The sequence below is a fragment of the Hermetia illucens genome, chromosome 7 (assembly GCF_905115235.1).
Source record: "Hermetia illucens chromosome 7, iHerIll2.2.curated.20191125, whole genome shotgun sequence".
In the NCBI taxonomy this organism is placed as follows: domain Eukaryota; kingdom Metazoa; phylum Arthropoda; class Insecta; order Diptera; family Stratiomyidae; genus Hermetia; species Hermetia illucens.
In genome coordinates, this window is record NC_051855.1 from 5,100,038 (window position 1) to 5,117,772 (window position 17,735).

At 44.4% G+C, this 17,735-nt stretch overlaps 1 protein-coding gene across 3 annotated transcripts; it reads right to left on the bottom strand.

The window, feature by feature from the left end:
* Nucleotides 1-3,420: 3,420 nt before the first annotated feature.
* LOC119661037 (host cell factor) lies at nucleotides 3,421-11,709 on the bottom strand. Of its 3 annotated transcripts, none has more exons than XM_038070207.1 (14): nucleotides 11,380-11,709; nucleotides 10,484-10,779; nucleotides 9,948-10,257; nucleotides 9,652-9,854; nucleotides 9,407-9,595; nucleotides 9,166-9,317; nucleotides 8,232-8,463; nucleotides 7,903-8,171; nucleotides 5,645-7,837; nucleotides 5,463-5,584; nucleotides 4,987-5,395; nucleotides 4,590-4,826; nucleotides 4,166-4,523; nucleotides 3,421-4,087 (listed from the first exon to the last, which is right to left on the bottom strand). In XM_038070207.1, exons 2-14 carry the CDS (start codon nucleotides 10,641-10,643, stop codon nucleotides 3,852-3,854), a joined length of 5,070 nt encoding a protein of 1,689 aa, XP_037926135.1. In that variant the 5' UTR covers nucleotides 10,644-10,779; nucleotides 11,380-11,709; the 3' UTR covers nucleotides 3,421-3,851. The 3 variants fall into 3 exon arrangements, with proteins under 3 accessions (XP_037926135.1, XP_037926136.1, XP_037926134.1); XM_038070208.1 differs by having other exon boundaries at nucleotides 9,172-9,317; nucleotides 11,414-11,708; XM_038070206.1 differs by having other exon boundaries at nucleotides 11,414-11,708.
* Nucleotides 11,710-17,735: the final 6,026 nt, after the last annotated feature.

Sequence of the window (17,735 nt, forward strand, 5' to 3'; positions counted from 1 at the left end):
CATATTGGTCAGCCAGAAGTCTATTGAGGCAGGATGTCTTAGGGAAGGTTCCTCACATAAGATGAACATCAAGCGTTTATACGCGAAGCACCAACTTCCGGTATTGCGACTTGTGTGATACTTGTGTGGCATCAAATGCGACTTTGATTACTGCGTATTCATGGAAATGAGCCATGAACTCTTGTTGATGGATATGCAATAAAATCAATTGATGAATTTTTGGTTTACATGTTTTGGTAGAATTTGTAAATTTTCATATAAAAAGACGAACCGAAAATATACAGTCGCCCAGTACTACGACTAAATTGGTTGAAGTTACTTCACTGGGCTTTAGTAGCAGGCCACCGTCTTTTGCGAGGCATTATTAGCATCGGATTTTAGTGTGTGTGTGTTTCAGGTGGGGGAGAGGCAAAGGCTTTGAGCACTCAGACCTTGCTGGTCCATTGTACTCAATTCCCCCGTCTGACGAAATATCCCGAGTTGGTTTATGTATCGCAGGATTTCCGTTAGTGGATGTGATGTTACCTGCTGCAGTTGTAGCACATCAACACTAAAAATCAGATGACTGATGCGTCCATAGGCGGGACGGAAAATGTTCCGTGGATTTCGCTTCCTCGTTACGGACACGTACCATCTTGGGGAATTCCTATTCTGCTCAGCTAGTGAATTATAGCCAGTCAGAATATCCACAATACTTCTGCAAGTTCTGCTTTGCAGTATGTTTGTTTAGTTCTGACAGGAGAAGTTTGGTGGGTTTTTGGGCAAGTCCCAAAGGAATGTCACCAAATTTAGCTGCCTGCGGAGTCGTGGAAGTGGATCGATGAACGGAAGGGGTCAGAGTCTATATTGGCCATTGCGATCGATAACAAGCGTGACGGGCTTGAGGTCCGATACTGTGCAAAATCCCGGGAGGTCAACGTTGTGCGCGCCGTGACAAGAGAGAATTTTTATGTTATTGCGCTAGTCAGAGAAGCGGAAGATGCCGTAAAATGCAATCAGAAATGTATGCCGCATCACGCAAGAATTTGTGTGTCCTCGCAAATCTTATGATGGTTCCGTGAAGGACATTGTGCATCTTTTTGTGCGTAAACTTGCAAGAAAAATCAACGAACACAAATAAAGTGCGTCACCAATATTGGCGTTTTTCGTTCGGGTGGTAAAGGAAACATGTCCAACCATGCATTCTTCTTTGGTCCCATCGAACTTTGGAACTTTGCTTCTGCAAGCTAGGCGAAGTTGTAACAGGAATCCAGGGATTTCCCGAAGAAGAAAGCAAATGGGTGGGAAGCCTTATTTACAATTATTGCCTCAATTATAAGCTATTCACTACAGCTTGTGGCGATCTTAGCATAGTTGCATTCTTTGGTTGGTCTTCCCTGTCTCGATCGCAGCATGCGAGTCCCACATTTTCATCGTATTTCTATTTCATGTTTTGATTGTATTTTCATTTTCACTTCCCGGTCGTTCTACAATTTTTAATGCTTTCCTCCACCTCCACTTCGGGCGGCCAGGCCAAGGACTGGCGTTGATGCCGAAAAATTACAGTGGTTGACGCTCCATGATCCATATAGGGATTTAGGGCAACGATATAAGCGTCTGCGCACTCTGATGAGGCCATTCGGTTAAAGTGATTACTGACTAGGAAATCTCCGAGATTACATACGCTATATACAGTATAGTGACTCTTCTCTTGAAAGCCAGCCCCTGCGTAGCGTATCTCCTGCAGCATAGTTATATCTGCCTTTTATTGAATTAGATGCACAACAACTTTTGCTTTGTCCATAGAGATCACGTTCCGTGAAAAAATTGATTGCTCTATTCTGATGATCTGATCTGATGTTGTATACTATATTTAGTCCAGTCGGAGGTTCCATTCATGGCTTCGTCACAATTACGCAGCAGCTGGCAAAGCTTTTCCAAATTTTAGGCGTAGGAGGCTGGCTTTCATCTGTCTTCGTCTTCAGTTTCCCCGCGATCACTACGCGGAGGTAGCGATAGCATTTGGTAATTGTTGGTTCAAGAAACAATCATTGAATTTTATGTTCCAGTGGGGGTAGAATCCGGCAAAAAATGCGTTTCTGATCTTGGTGCTAGAATACTTAGAACTAGCTCAACAATATTAGGGCGAGAGCCAGCTTTTGGCGTCATGCTATTTGTTGTCGAAACTGTCCTGAAATGTGAATCATGAAGAATTATGCAGAGTAACGCACTACCCCAAACGCACATGAAAACCAACGGATTAATAATTGTTGGTGTAACAATTCAATTCATTAGATCTAAGTGTAAGTCGTAGAGGACTTCATTCAAATCCGTAATGGTATAAACTAGGAAAAATGTGGTCGGCACTACGCTCGATCAAGATTATTACACTAATTGGACTCAGGTAATCACTCACAGCTGTCGACTGATATCCGAGTTCCAGTGACACAAATCCTCCTGCCACCAGTAAGATTTAAATCGTGACTATGTATGAGCAACGTAGAAACGAGGTTGTACGTCATACGCAACTGCTTCTAACCACATAGCATGAAGTTCAAGAACAAGGATCGGCGTGCTGTCCGCCTCTAAAAAGGTGGCCTTAGAAACCTAATGAGCGGAACAGGCAGAAGATGTGAGTAGATGTACATGAATTTGTTGAGCATTGTACAATCGAGTTTCGAGTAAAAAAATTGTATGTAAGCTAACCAACGAATTCTCGGTAATGCATTGCGCAATCCAGATGAATGAACTTGAAGCAATAATCTTGACTATTTGCAAAATAGGAACAATCAGTCAATAAACCAATTTTTTATATTTTTACTTAAATTTTATGGTTTTCTACTTTACTAAAGAAGATGACAGCAATAAACTTCCTTTTTATCTCTATAATCTTGACCTTAAATTTCTATCTTAAACACTATCCATGTTAAGCAAATCTTTATACAATTGTCACTTTTGTCGATTCCTAGGTTTTAGGTCCTCTCCTATTTTCAACGCTCACAATTTCTCTTGTTCGCGATATCTTTTAAACATAAATATAGTGTTCTTGTATATTTATATATAAAAGTACTTATTTCTTCCTTTTTAGTTTAAAAAATAACTTCATGTGTTATGTAACTGTAAAATTAAGCAATTCTGTCTATGTGACAATTTACTAGGTATCTAAAAAGCCTATGTATATTTCTATTATTTAATGAACGCGACACACACGGGGAAACGATGCAATAATCTAATTTAAATGTTTTCTGAGAGGGGAAATCGTGGGGTGGCAAACGAAAAATCATACTTATTTCTCTGACATCGCAATTCTCTCTTTCGCTATTTTCTAGATGCTGAAAATTTGAAAAGTTGTTTGTCAGAAGTTAAACTTCCCATTCTCTATGGATTTATGAGGGTAAACGCTTTTCAATTTTAGATATTATCGAACTCGTCCCTTAGGAATTTGTCTATTTGTCAGAATATGTTCCTTTATTTTCACAATATGTCGTTCTACATATTCCAAAACTTACAATTTGCTAAGAGAAAGAAAGACTTTCCTTCTGGATAAAGGAGCCAAACAAATCTGTAATGCGTAAATGTCCTTGGATTTTCCTTCTTTTTTTTGCGCTCGGTTTATTTGCAAATTCCTATAGCTATATATATTTGTATTAAATCTAATCGTTTTAGCATAACGAACTTCTTGCTCTTTTCAACTATATTTAAAATTTTCTCGTTATCATTTTACACAGTAACAAATCAACTTAAACATGACTCGATTTTTCGACAAACAGAAGAAAAAATGGATTAGGAGCGGGGTGGGGGAAGGGAGACGAGGATTAGAAAACTTAACCGTTAAACGAAATCATCACTACCTCAACACGGGCTCTTACATTCTACTCATGCAGTTGCTGCGGCGGCGGCATCTGCGGTTGCCTTGCCAAACCAGTTGGCGGTGAGGGAGCGGTGGTGTTAGCAACTCCGCCGGCTCCCACCGTGCTTATCTTCACACGCTTAGCCGCTCCTCCACCGCTACCAGCCCCGCTAACGCCACCCCCTCCGCCTCCGGCCATCTTATCAGCACTTCGTTTTGAAAGTGCCATGGACATAGCGAGCTTAGCAGCCGCGGGATCTAGATAAAAAAAAAAAACTCAGATGTATTTGCATGAACAAGCCCTCAGCCAAATACACAATCACATACTCTACTAACCTTGAAGCCACCTGACTTGTGTCGCTGGACCGTAGCCTTTATCGTTGCGGGCGGCAATTCGGAAGATAATGGCGGGTTTCGTCGAACAGTCCACATGTGCATTCGAAAGGGACGTGTTTGCAACGGTACATTGATTATTCGCCCCACAGTAGACACGCACAAATGCCAGCTGCGCCGGTGGCATTTTTTCCTTTGGATTCGGCGATTTAACCGCCAGATAAACTGAGTATTCGAAAATTTCACCAGTTTGCGCTGGCGGCGGTTCCCACGACAAATGGGCACCGTCCGGTGATTTCGATATTTTTATTGCAGATGGTGCTCCTGGGTAACCTGGGAGGCAGGTTTTAAACGAGGATATCTATCGTTTGGGGAAAGATGAAAGGGTTTAAGTAATATATTCCCATGGAAATAAACCAAATTCTACCTCGCCCCAATCATTGCGACCAACACTATTTATAGCGCAGAGGCGGAAACGGTAGGCGGTTCCGGGCTCGAGATTGGTACGACTAAATTGCGACAAATCCGGTAAATTATCCGAGGTGTGTCTGTCAAACATTGATGAATTCCATTCATTGTAATTGATATAGCTTGTAACTATCTGTGTTAGACCAGTGAATATTCCTACGCAATTCCACACTTGATTCGGGTCTGTTTTCGATGACTAAGGGAAGAAGAGAAAAAATATTGGGCGTTCAGTCTTTGGGCGGAAATACGATTCTAATCCATACAGAATGACGGGTGATAAGATGTTCGTATCTTGGCATCAAGATTTAACCAAAATATTTAAGAATACAAAATACATACACAAGCACACAACTTACATCTTCCCATCCAGAATCGGATCGTTGTCTCTGCCGTATAACACGTCGTGCTTGTGTGCCGGTAGCGGTTTGTGACCCCGCTACAGCCGGCTGTTGAGTTATGTGCTGTTGATACGATACTGCCGGTGATCCGCCCCCATTTTCACTTCCCGTTTGTAACTGTTGCGAATTGTTACCCGATTGTGTGCTAGCCTGCAACACAGCTGCCGAAGCGAGAGCATCTAAGCGTCCAGTACCTCCCGCATTATAAATGGCAGTCGTCTGTTGTTGTTGTGGTTTCTCTGAAGTTGCCCCGCTTGGAACTAAGGATTTGCCAACCAATTGTTGTGGCATTTCTTCGTCGACGATTACAGATTGAATCGATGGAACCTGACTGACGACAGTGCCTGGTGTCATGGATGATGACGAACTAGTAAGACGATAAGAAAAAATCAAAACCCGAGGAAAAAAACGTCGATTCAATGTCGATGTATCACCTGTCATCCACGCTTGATTGAGTATCGGTTGAAATTCGTTGGATTAGCTCGCCGCTTTTGATGGTCGTCAGGATGTTAGCTGCCTCGGTCTCGGAAGTAGTTGGTATCGACGAGTAGTGCGGCTGAAAATGAAAATTGATCCTTATTATTCCGAAAATTAAGCTCAATTATATGTGGCCTACATCGACAAGATCTTTTTGACTAACTAGCTTCGTGGTTGTCGTTGAGGAAGCCACACTCTCCTGAAGGTCACTCTCATTAACATGGCTATCCGAATCCTGAACCTTCATACTGTCGCCAGCTGATTCCACGTTACCAAGACTATCCTGTAACTTCGATTGTGACGCAATATTACCTTGCGTTTCGGCACTATCATTGCTCCCATATTGCATCGCTAATATTTCTGCACTTTGATCCCCACTGGGACACATATCTGGCGCAAGTTCCATGCTGTTCTCCATCGATTCATCGTCATCTTCTACTTCGCCAGAACCTTCAAATCTATGGTCATAGATAGCACTATTATCTGGTATATTGCTCATATCCGGATTTTGGATATTATCCTGTGGTGCAGCGGTCAAAATGTTTGGGGAGGGTTCTTGATCCGCAGCTGGTGTTGTAATCTGATAATTCTCACTATTGACGGTGGAAGTAGGTTCGTTGTTTATACTGCCCGGAACTGGGTCGTCCACCGTGTTAGTTACAGCTTCATCATCTGTAACATCACCACTCGCTTGTGCATCTGTAGACACCGTTGCAGAGGACGCAATATTCGCCGACGACTCGCTCGCATGGTTCTCGACTGGTTCCTCTGTACTGGAAACGACAGTCGGTGTGGTTGGCGAACCGCCAAACAGTCCCATTTTAACATATCGTACCTGTATTTTCCGTCGCAGTTTACTTCGTTTCTGAAGCATTTTAGACTGTTTGCTTAATTTAAGTAGATTCGAGACACTACTTTCTGAATTCGACGAAACTTCCCCAGGATTTTCGCCGTCAGAGTCCAGTTCCTCGTCCAACGTATCGTCTATTGGCAGGAAGTCATTGGCACCGTCTATCTGTTCGATATGTTCTTCGACAACGTTATTGCTTTCAAGGAGGCCGGTTTCAGCAGCAAGGGCGGCTAATGCTGCTTCGGTGGTAGCCGGCTCGTCGTGCTGATGATGTGCCACACCCGATGCTTGGATGTTTGACACTGTTGCCATTTTCTGAGCCGCATTGGCTGCCTGCGTTGCTCCGAATATATTTACAATGCTCTTTTTCGACGGAAGCATCACTAGTTTTGTGCCACCTTGAGTTGTAACGCCGGAGATTGTGCTACCTACCGCATTGGCTGATGACACCAGCGTCACGGTTTTTGGTACACCTGTGGCCCCCGCCACTTGCACAGTCAACGCCTTCCCGGCTAAAGTGAGCGTTTTATTGGGTAAATGTTGAAGAATAGTTGCACCTTTATTGGGTAAATTGGCTGGAAGCGTGAGGGTGATTGGTCGACCTGTACTACTCTGCACACCCCGGATCATTTTCATCCCTGTGGACGCCACAGTCACCGGTGTGCCGGACATTGAAGTTGAAGTAACGGTGTTCACTTGAGATGATGCAACAAGTGATACAAGGTTGTTACCTGTTGCAGAAGTAACCGTGCCCCCCGTTTGAACTGTTCTTAGTGTCGAGGCTGTTGTGACTATGATAATTTGCTGGTTCGTGCGTAACTGCTGTCCCTGCTTGTTCGTTATTACAAACGCCGGTTTGCCGGCCGTGTTAGTGCTAACTTTGCCAACTTGCAACAGGTTTGGTGTCTTCATTAGGATCTTGTTGGCACCGACATTTGTAGGTGATACCAGCTTTACTATATTACCCGCTACAACGGCAGTCTTTGCTCCAGCTGTTGTTAATCCAGCTGCACTTGCGGTAACCAATTGTTGAGGTTGTCCGCCAGTGACATTCTGTGATTGTGTTTGCGTCACAACATTGCCACCAGCGGTTTTTTGAACAACATTGATTTTTGGAAGCGTTTGAACTGCCACTCCGGTGCTCGTCTTGACCAATTGATATTGAACATTTTGTCCGGCCAGCGTAAATGGCTTCTGAATAAAGAACTGTTTAGTGGCTCCAGCCGGGTTTGATGTATTGGACGCTATTGTTGTGCCAGCTGACCCTGCTATACTGGTCACGTTCGCTGCTGATGTGTTTGCGGTTCGAATGAGCGCGGTAGGAGCTTGCGTTGTGGCTAGACGCACTGTTTGCACTCGAACGGCTGTCGTCGCCTGATTAACATGCCCTGTAACTACACGAACTGAAGTCGAGGCAGTCACTGCACTCGATGTCACTGCAGTTTTGATTTGCTTTTGTATCATTCCCGTTTGTGTGAATGCCTGGAAGAGGAGATGGGATAATATTTAAAGGATGGAACTAAGATGGAAGTTACGATGTCTCTCACCATAGGACTCGATACTAGGGAAGGCATTGCTTGTGTTGTAGCGATTGATGTCACTACACTAGTTGATGCGGCAGTCGGTGATACCATTAGAGTTGCTGGTGGTGTTGTTATCTTCCCGGTAACTATTGGAGATGATATTGCACCCGTAACATGTACGGTGCTCGGCGGCAAATTTATCTGCAGCGATGGCGGTGTTTGGGTTGTGAGGATCTGCGCAGGAAATTGGGTTTGAGTTGTAGTTGGCCGTGCCAAATGCACTTGCTTGATTGCTGAAAGCATAGAAAAATCAATCGAACAGGATTCTGCTTAAGTCAGGCATTGTTATTTACTTCCACTGCCCGCTATGATGGGTTGTGCGACAGATGTTACAGGTGGTGTGGGTTGTCTCTGCTGAATCTGTGGGATATTTTCAATTTTCTGTACCTCAAGCATGTAGGCTTGTGCTGTGGGTGTGGCGGCCCAGCATAATTCTAATGAATGAGTTGATGCACGAACAAGAGCGACACGGGGAGCTGGCGGCGGCACACTAACCTCTAAATACCACAAATCTTTACAACAAACCTGAAAAATTTGAATTAGAAATCGGAAAGGTTTTCAAATAGTGTGGAATACTGATAATGGCCTTGCAAAGAAATTGATAGGAATTAACGTTTTCAATGCATTTTACGTGAGTCAAAACAATACTGAAATAAATATGACATAGAGTAAGAAATAAAGAACAATTCAAAAGTGCATCTCAGAAAGGATACTGCGCGAATAAATAATTCGGATTGTTCTAGCAATGTATATGTTCCGGAACAAATGAAGTGAATTTCTAGCGATTCGCGGCAAAATCAGAGTAAAAGATACTAAACTTCAATGCGTCAAACACTAAACTATGTACAGAAGAGCTTGATGGTGAACCAAATTAAAAAAATCATTGTGTGAATAGCAAATTGTTGTAATTGCTCTCACGCTTACGGTGCATTGATTGAAGAAAATCTGAAAATTTCCAAAGTTTCCACTTTATGACTTTGCTCTTCACTGAAACGACACCGCCCACGTCATGAGAATGAACAAACGACATCGAACACGTTCTTAGGAAACTACTCAAAGAAAAATCATGCAAACGAAGTGTATTGACCAACATAAAACCAAATAGGACGAAAACGACTTAAAATATCACTTAAGGAGCTGCGAATGCACATGTCTGCGTTCCGACAGGCAATGGATAAATATATATTCACACAGTGATTAGCTTAATTTGATATAAACCGAGCTCACCCTGACCTGGTTGTTCCAGGCCTTCCGATAGCCATCGCGTCCCGACCACACATACAGACGACTATGGATTCCGACGGCACAGTGGCCCGCCCGGGCTCGAGGCGTGTTTTCGTCTGTAGAGTCCAGCATGAGATCCTCCCAGTGCATTGTTTCTGTTTGGTAAGACGTGGCAAGAAAGAAAGATAGAAGTTAATAGGATTCGTTCTGGATGGGGGAAGTACGTGCTAATCATTTGCTTTACCTAGGTTCAGGCATGCCAATGTATTGGTGCATTTCCACTCTTTTTCGTGTACAGCTTTTGCATCATTGATAACCAACGGCACCCAGCCGCCAAAAACGTACATTCGATGACCAATTAGCGTCGCACTATGAAGTGAACGAGGCAACGGTGTCTTTCCGAACGTAATGGGGCGCGTCCACATCATCGTGTCTGTGCGAAATCAGAAGTTACTCTTTATATTGCTGCAGAATATCAAAATTACTCACCAGTATTTAGAAGCCACAGATCGCCCAGCCTGCAACCGCTCATTCCGCCATAAATGACGAGACTTGACCTGCCCGTTATCTTACAAGTATATGCGACCCCAGTATGAGATTCTCGCGGTGGAGGATTATCTCCAAACGTCGTCGGTATCTCCCAAAGCTGAATATTCCCACGGATTTCCAAAGTATACAAATCGTTCAAGTATCTGGAATGTTTCAAATTAAAGACTATCCCTTGAAGCCCAGACCAGGTCTAGTTTATGTTGCAGAAAGACGAAATTAACCAGGTTGGCACTTACTTTGGAATGTTGTTTTTTGGATCTTCACTTTCATTTGCCAGGCCGCCAAAAAGATAGATCTTATCGCCGATCATGGTGAAACTGTGACCTAAACGCGGGCATGGTGGCAAAGCATTCTCAGGAGGCTCTGGCTTCAGTTTGCGCCACTCCCACTTGGTCGCCTGGAGTTCGTACAATTCATTTGAATATTTCCCATATTCGACCATACCGCCAAATACGAAAATGCGGGTGCCGTCCACAACAAAACCATACGCGGCACAACCGGGCGGAACATCGCCCTTCATAGCAGGTACGAACCATTGATTGTTGGCTGTTAAGGAAACAAGGATTTAATGGTTAGCGAGCAGGGCTCAACGGCAAACTGTCTGCGAGGAGGATTGGTGGGTTGACAGCAGTTTTAACAAGTTTCTGCAATTTTACTGTGGTGTATTAAGGATCTTATCATCACTCCGATGAGCCAGTTATCTGAATTTCAAGTGACAATCCCGCCAAAGCGATCCCCATCTGAAGTTTAACCCGCAACCGGGTTCACTTACTTGTATTGTAAACATGCAGCTCATCGACAATGCCTTCATTACCGCCGCCAAAAACAACCATTAATTCCTTGATGTTGACTGCGCGATGTCCGTGCCGGGGCCGAGGTTGCGGTCCTGTTGGACTAAGCACTCGTTTCCACTTGAGTGTCGAAACGGCCATTGCAACATCTCATCAAGAAATCGGGGCGCAACTCTTGCCAGCAATGACACGATATTTGTTAGTTGATCGGAGGTGGCTCAGCGAGCGATAATTACAAAAGCAAGCGATGCGATCAGAACTACCCTCGGCAAGAAACCTGGAACAGGAGAGGGAGGACAATTAGTAGATTTCGTAGGCAACCAAGCGTATGATAAACAAGTACGACGGCCGCCGCTGCGCTTAGTGTGTCTGGACTACGTTGAAGCTGTTCTACGAGGCGACCCGACTGCGATGTAAACAAAAAACTTTATGTCGACAAGGCTATGACTGACTCCAATCCGCGCCTAGCAAAATACAGGAATTCCTTCTAATGATTTCGCTTTATAGCCATTCTCGTCTTTTACATGGGGGATGACAACGACAGTGAGCTCCCCCATATAAAGATTTCCATTCAAGCCGTCCATGAAAACACAAATATTCGCGATTGCAATAGCTAATTCGAACTCAATATCCAGTCTCTGGAAGCCGAGCAAAATACACAGCCCCACTATGCTACCCCACACCAGTGGCAACAACGCAACACACAACTCAATCCCGACCTGACGAACCAACATTTTACTGGTAATTCTTGAAACATCCATCAAGAAGAAGACAAGCGGCCGTCGAAGAATGGCAAAGCGAAAGGAAAAAATGACGAGAGGATCGCTCCATGGGCGTCATCCCAGGTGCAGAACGGTCCAATTACCCAGCGCCATACCAACTCAACTGTTGTCCCCAGCTATTTCACAGACCTTTCAAAACAATTTCAATGCGGTATGATTTTCACCCGCGCACAGGCTTTTTTCCGCCGACGTCGCGATGAACGAATTCGGAACTTTTTTTCTGTCACTTGTCAGATATATTTGCGATTTCTCGTAATATACATATTCAGAATTTTATTTGGTTTATAATCAACTAACACTTATTATCGCGTATTAATCATGTCTACTGGCACGCGGGATAAAAGTCCCTCCGAATTGTTTCTGAAAAGACTTAAAAAAAATTATGGCGTCCTTTAAGATTCGCTGTTTGACTTTAATCGAAGTACACCGCTAACCGGACCGGGCGCCCGTCATTCGAACCAGTCGTGGTCAGAAAAATTTGGGCGAAAATCAGATGTGGATAAATTACACGATTGATTGCTCAAACTCGAATTGGAAAGCCACCTGTTTATTGGATAGAATTGGAAATTCTTGTAAGGAATTTTATCTCTTTGCTTACATTTGGGCTGATTCAAATCAGGAAGGATTAGTCGACTGGGCAAATCTCGGATTCAAAGCTGGGATTTCTGGTGTTAATATTTAATCCGATAAATTGGTGTAGTTGAAAGCGGTAACCGACATCACTTCTTTCCAGTATAATAGGAATGCGCAGCGTGCGAATTAGACTTAAGCAACTAAAGACAACGAGCTTAGCCGCGCGAATATTTGCAAGCTGACCGCGAAATCTTTGGAACTGTAGGCTGTAAATATAAATTCAGAGCCCCTTTTGCTTTGGATAATAATAAACTCTGTTAAGGGGGTCATCCAGGGTGAACGGAGTTTTTTTTTTGTTGTTGAAGAAATGAGTAAAGATACAAATGCGAATCTTTCACTATGTATTTATTAATATCTTGAGTAAACATAATCATTTTTCCAAACCGATATCATCGCTCTTTATTGAAAAACATCGCAACTTAAAAGAAAGTGCTTTTCGGTGGCCACAATAGATGGCGCCTTTCTCTTCTTAAAGGAGAAAAATAAACGGTATTTTAACGTGCGAGTATGACGGTTCGCAAACTAGGATTATTTATTTGTTGGTGTTTCTTTTTCACGCCGTCAATCATCCTTGCTTGCGAGCTTTAGAAATTTGTTCTAAATAAGTGGTACAAATTTCAAAGAGTTGCTTTGGATAGATTTTGGGTTATTGTGACATCCGATTTTCAACATACCGTTTCAAGAAAACATTTAAAAATTAAATCTCATTATTAACAACAAAATGTTAAATGATCATTAATCTGCTATACTTGCTACATAAACTTTCGCTTTCTTCAAAAATTACACGTAAAGCATTTCATTTCTCACCCTTTTAGGCGTGTTATTCCAACGCCGTTCGAACCGGTAAATTCAGACTTCATTACGACGTCCGACGTAAACCTAACATAAGACACTTTACCTGTTTAACACTGTAGTTTTCAAATGACTCGGAATATCGAAAAATCACTTTTGCCCAAATAACCTACACTATATCTGAATACAATTTGTTACGATGAAACCAAGGCGTTGCCTCATCTTGCCACCAATACGGTCACCAACGCTGTCAAGCAGCCAAACTCCCCTAACAGGTTTGCCAGCCGTGACCACCGACTACCCGATCACGACACGTGCTGAAGCTAACACGAATGCTAGCAATTCGGCGAGATAAGGGCCGAGGGTCTTAGTTCACAAATATTATCACCTTGCCAGGACACAAAGATTCTACTCACGTGCCTAGACTCATTAGTCACAAAAACTAAGGCCACCCGGGGTAAACTACTCTAATAGAGAGGTGAAGTCTCGAGGCGGTTTGGTACGACCGATAATGTCCTCACCAAGGGAGCTAAACTGTCTAACGGCCTAAAACCAACCAACCAACAACATCAAACCGCACTGGTCAAACGGGAAGAATAAAGATAGGAGACTACAACTTTGAGACCGGTGATAATTTCTTTTATCTAGGGTCGAAAATCATAACCGATAACAGCTACGACAATGAAATCCGCGCACGGTTGTTGGCTGCCAACAGAGCCTTACAAAAACAGTTCCGCTCGAAACGTCTCACCATAGGGTCAAAGCTCTTACTGTACAAGACTATGACCGTGCCAGTCCTTATGTATTCCTCGGAAACCTGGGTTCCTAGCCTATAAAGGCAATATCTATGGTAAAAAGAAGACGAGGCAGACCCTGTCTGAGATGGAGTGATGGTGTAGGGCAGGAAGTCAAACAGCTTTTAGGGGCACTGAATTGGTGGACCTCAGCACAAAATTGGAATGTCTGGAGTTTCTGATTTAGGCAGGCCTAGACCCGATACCGGTTGTTGCGTCGTTGATGGTGATGTCTGCTCGATAGATATGATTTCAATGATTGATTATTACTGTGTCCATTGGATGAATGGAGATCGAGCAGGTTGTCCAAAATGTTTCGAAGATAATGCTCCACCAGATAAGTGTGCAGTTGCTTCAATCGCGGTCCTTTATTGCGCACTTTGTACAACACAGGCGACAAGTAAATGTCGTAGATTACATTGTAAAATATGCATACACAGATCTTATATAATGACAATATCGCTTTGAAGCGCGGCATTAAGAGCCCTACATTTTTCATCATTTTATTTCCAAACACTTTATTTTTCGATTCTAGTATTTATTTCGCATCCGCGAAATAGTGCTTCCCCTGTCCCTCGCGCCCGCTCTCCCTTAACCAAAATCCCGCCCCATGTTGCGCGGCAAAGCAGTGCAGTGCAACCACATCGATAAATTTTCCCTCCGTGCACGAAGTTTGACGACTCTATGGCAGAACAGCGAACAACGGTTTACGACAAGGAGACTTCCTATCATGCGTCCTCTTTAACCTGGCCCTCGAGAAAGTGATCCGTGATGCTGAGATAAATGCATGAGGTACGATCCTCTTTAAGTCCACCCAACTGCTGGCCTATGCTAACGATATCGACATCATGGGAAAAATGATCCGAGACGTACAAACTGCCTTCATCCAGATCGAGCAGGCGGTTATCAGGGTGAGATCTTGCGCTGCACATTAATGAAGGCATTACAAAATAAATGGAGACTACAACTTTGAGACCGTTGATAATTTCTCCTATCTAGGGTCGAAAATCACAACCGATAACAGCTGCGATGATGAAGTCCGCGCACGGTTGTTAGCTACCAACAGAACCTATTTCAGCTTACAAAAACTGTTTCGCTCGAAACTTCTCACCATAGGGTCAAAGCTCTTACTGAACAAGACAATGATCTTGCCAGTCCTCATGTATTCCTCGGAAACTTGGGTTCTTATAAAGAAAAACTGCGAACTCTTAGCCGCGTTCAAGAGAAGAATCCTCCGAAGAATTTTTGGCCCCCTACATGAGGATGGACGATTCCGTAGACTAAATAACAACGAAATCTATGAGCGGTACCATGACCGTCAAGTTGTGGATAAAATCCGGTTCAATAGGTTACGGTGGGCGGGTCACTTAATCCGTATGGATGAGGGTGATCCCACCCGGAAAGTCATAAGGGCAATATCTATGGTAGAAAAAGAAGATGGGGCAGACCCTGCCGGAAATAGGGCGATGACGTAGTTCAGGACGAGGTGAATGGGGATCCGTGGGGACTTGGTTACAAACTTGTAACCCGAAAAATCGGGGCTCTGCGGAAACCCTGTTCACTTAAGGCCGAACCGATGGACCGCATTGTGAGGGCACTCTTCCCTGCACACCCCGTATGGGATGGTGACGTCGGCACGGAGAGCGCAGAGGACTGTCCACTTTTCTCTATAAAAGAGTTGGAACAGGCAGTCCTCTCTATGAAAAACAAGAAGGCGCCTGGACCCGATGGTATTCCAGCAGAGTTATACAAACTGGTATTCCAACACCGGCCAAACCTACTGCTCGGCGCATTCAACGCTTGCCTGAAAGAGGGCATTTTCCCTGCTCGTTGGAAGATTGCGAGGCTTGCGCTGATCCATAAAGGGAAAGGCGACCCCGAATTGCCGTCTTCATACCGCCCACTATGTATGCTCGACACTGCTGGGAAAGTGCTGGAAAAGCTCATCAGAAGCAGACTCGCTGAAGCGATACGCGCTGCCGGAGATTTATCTCCCCAGCAGTTTGGTTTTAGAGCAGGGAGATCGACAATTGATGCTGTCATGCAAGTCGTGGACGCCGTTCGATGAGCAGAGGCACATAGCCGCCAAACTCGACGGGTGGTGCTCCTCGTAACGCTTGACGTCAGAAACGCCTTCAATTCCGTAAGATGGAAAGACATTCTAGGCACACTAGACAATACCTTCAACGTGCCTTACGGATTTTGAGGGACTATCTGAGGAACCGCTCCCTGCTCTATGAAACACTAGAAGGTCAAAGGTGGATGGAGGTCATGTTCGGGATAGCACAGGGATCCATCCTAGGGCCGGACCTCTGGAACGCTACCTATGACAGTCTGCTTAAACTCGACATGCCAGAAGATTCGCGCCTGGTCGGCTATGCAGATGATGTCACAGCGCTTGTTGCTGAACGAACTGTCGAACAGGCGCAAAGCAGACTCGGCATATTGATGCGACGGGTAAGCGGATGGATAACTGCTCATGGTTTCAACCTTGCACGGGAAAAATACCGAAGTAGTCATGCTGACTAAAAAGAGAATTCCGACCCTGCTTCCCATATCGTTCGGCGAGTCGATAATCGAGTCAAAATCAGCGGTAAAGTACCTCGGGTTGACTCTTGACTTAAAGATGAGCTTTTCGGAGCAAATCAAAGCAGCAGCGAACAAGGCTGCGGCTGGAGTTTCGGCGTTAAGTAGGCTAATGGCAAACATTGGGGGTCCTAAGTCTAGTAGGCGACGTCTCCTGATGAGTTCAACGCAGTCTGTCCTGCTCTTCGGCGAAGAGGTATGGGCTGGCGCTCTTAACAAGGAGGTATATTGTAAACGCCTCGCCGCAGAGACGGGGAGACTCGACCGGTGGAGGAGCCGGATGGCAGGGGGTTCCTTGAACTGACGGTTCCCTTCCTCCTCTCCCGTTGGTGAAAGGAATTCCCTGATTTGAAGGCTCCCCAAGGCGGGAGAGTTTGGGGACTAGCCCGAAGTAATGTGACAAACGGTTCCAGGCTAGCTCTCTGACGATGGGGGGTGTTTAGTTGGTAGTCCGACGACGTACCGAATCGGGAGTCCAACACTGTGTGGGTAAATGCATTCACCTACCCTACCCCAAAAAAAGGCTACCCTTGAAGTTGCTTAGTGCAATTTCAAATATAGTTTTCATCACCTCTGGATCACGTTTCCTAATTATTGCTTTTCTTAAACAGGATTCAGCATTCTTGAGAACGCACAATATATGTTTGTCGTTCATTAAGCATCTCACTTTTGACACCATGATTACTTTTTATACTGGGACACAAAAGCTCCCACCAAACTTCACCACTTCGAAAACATAATCCAAGTTCTCACCGAAGACACATACCGAAACTCGAAGCGCAAAATCAAAACAAGAAGCTCGCATCCAAAGCGTAACGAAAAGCCCACGTTGAAACCCGCACCCAAGGTGCAAACCAAAACCAAACTTTAACGCAAGGAACACACCCAAGACATAGGCCCAAGAGCTCGAGTGAGCCAGACAGTATATAGAGCTCCAAGATTTTATGCGAGATGCTGTAGCACAGTCTTATGGGCAAGTGAATCACTTACTTTTTGGGATTTTATTGTAGGGATAGATATCCTTAGCAATGGGAAACGGGAATCATCATCATCAACGGCGCAACAACCGGTATCCGGCCTAGGTCTGCCTTTATAAGGAACTCCAGACATTCCGGTTTTATGACGAGGTCCACCAATTCGATATCCTTAAAAGCTGCCTGCGTCGCAGCCGGGTCTGCTTCTTTTCCTTTTCCTACCATAGATATTGCCCTTATGGACTTTCCGGGTTCGATCATCCTCATCCATATGGATTAAGTGACCCGCCCACCGTAACCTATTGAGCCGGATTTTATCCACAACCTGACGGTCATGGTATCGCTTATAGATCCGTCGTTATGTAGCTTTGACCCTATAGTGAAACGTTTTTGTTAGCTGAAAAATTCTCTGTTGGTTGACAACAACCGTGCGCGGAGTTCATCGTGTTATATTGTTGGTAGGTTGGTTTTTGGTGCTGACGTTGCCACCATATACTTTGTCTTGCCTTCATTGATATGCAACCCAAGATCTCGTGCCGCCTGCTCGATCTGGATGAAGGCGGTTTGTACATCTCGGGTCTTTCTTCCCATGATGTCAGCATAGGACAGTAGTCAGGTGGACTTAAAGAGAATCCTACCTCCCGCACTTACCTCAGCACCACGGATCACTTT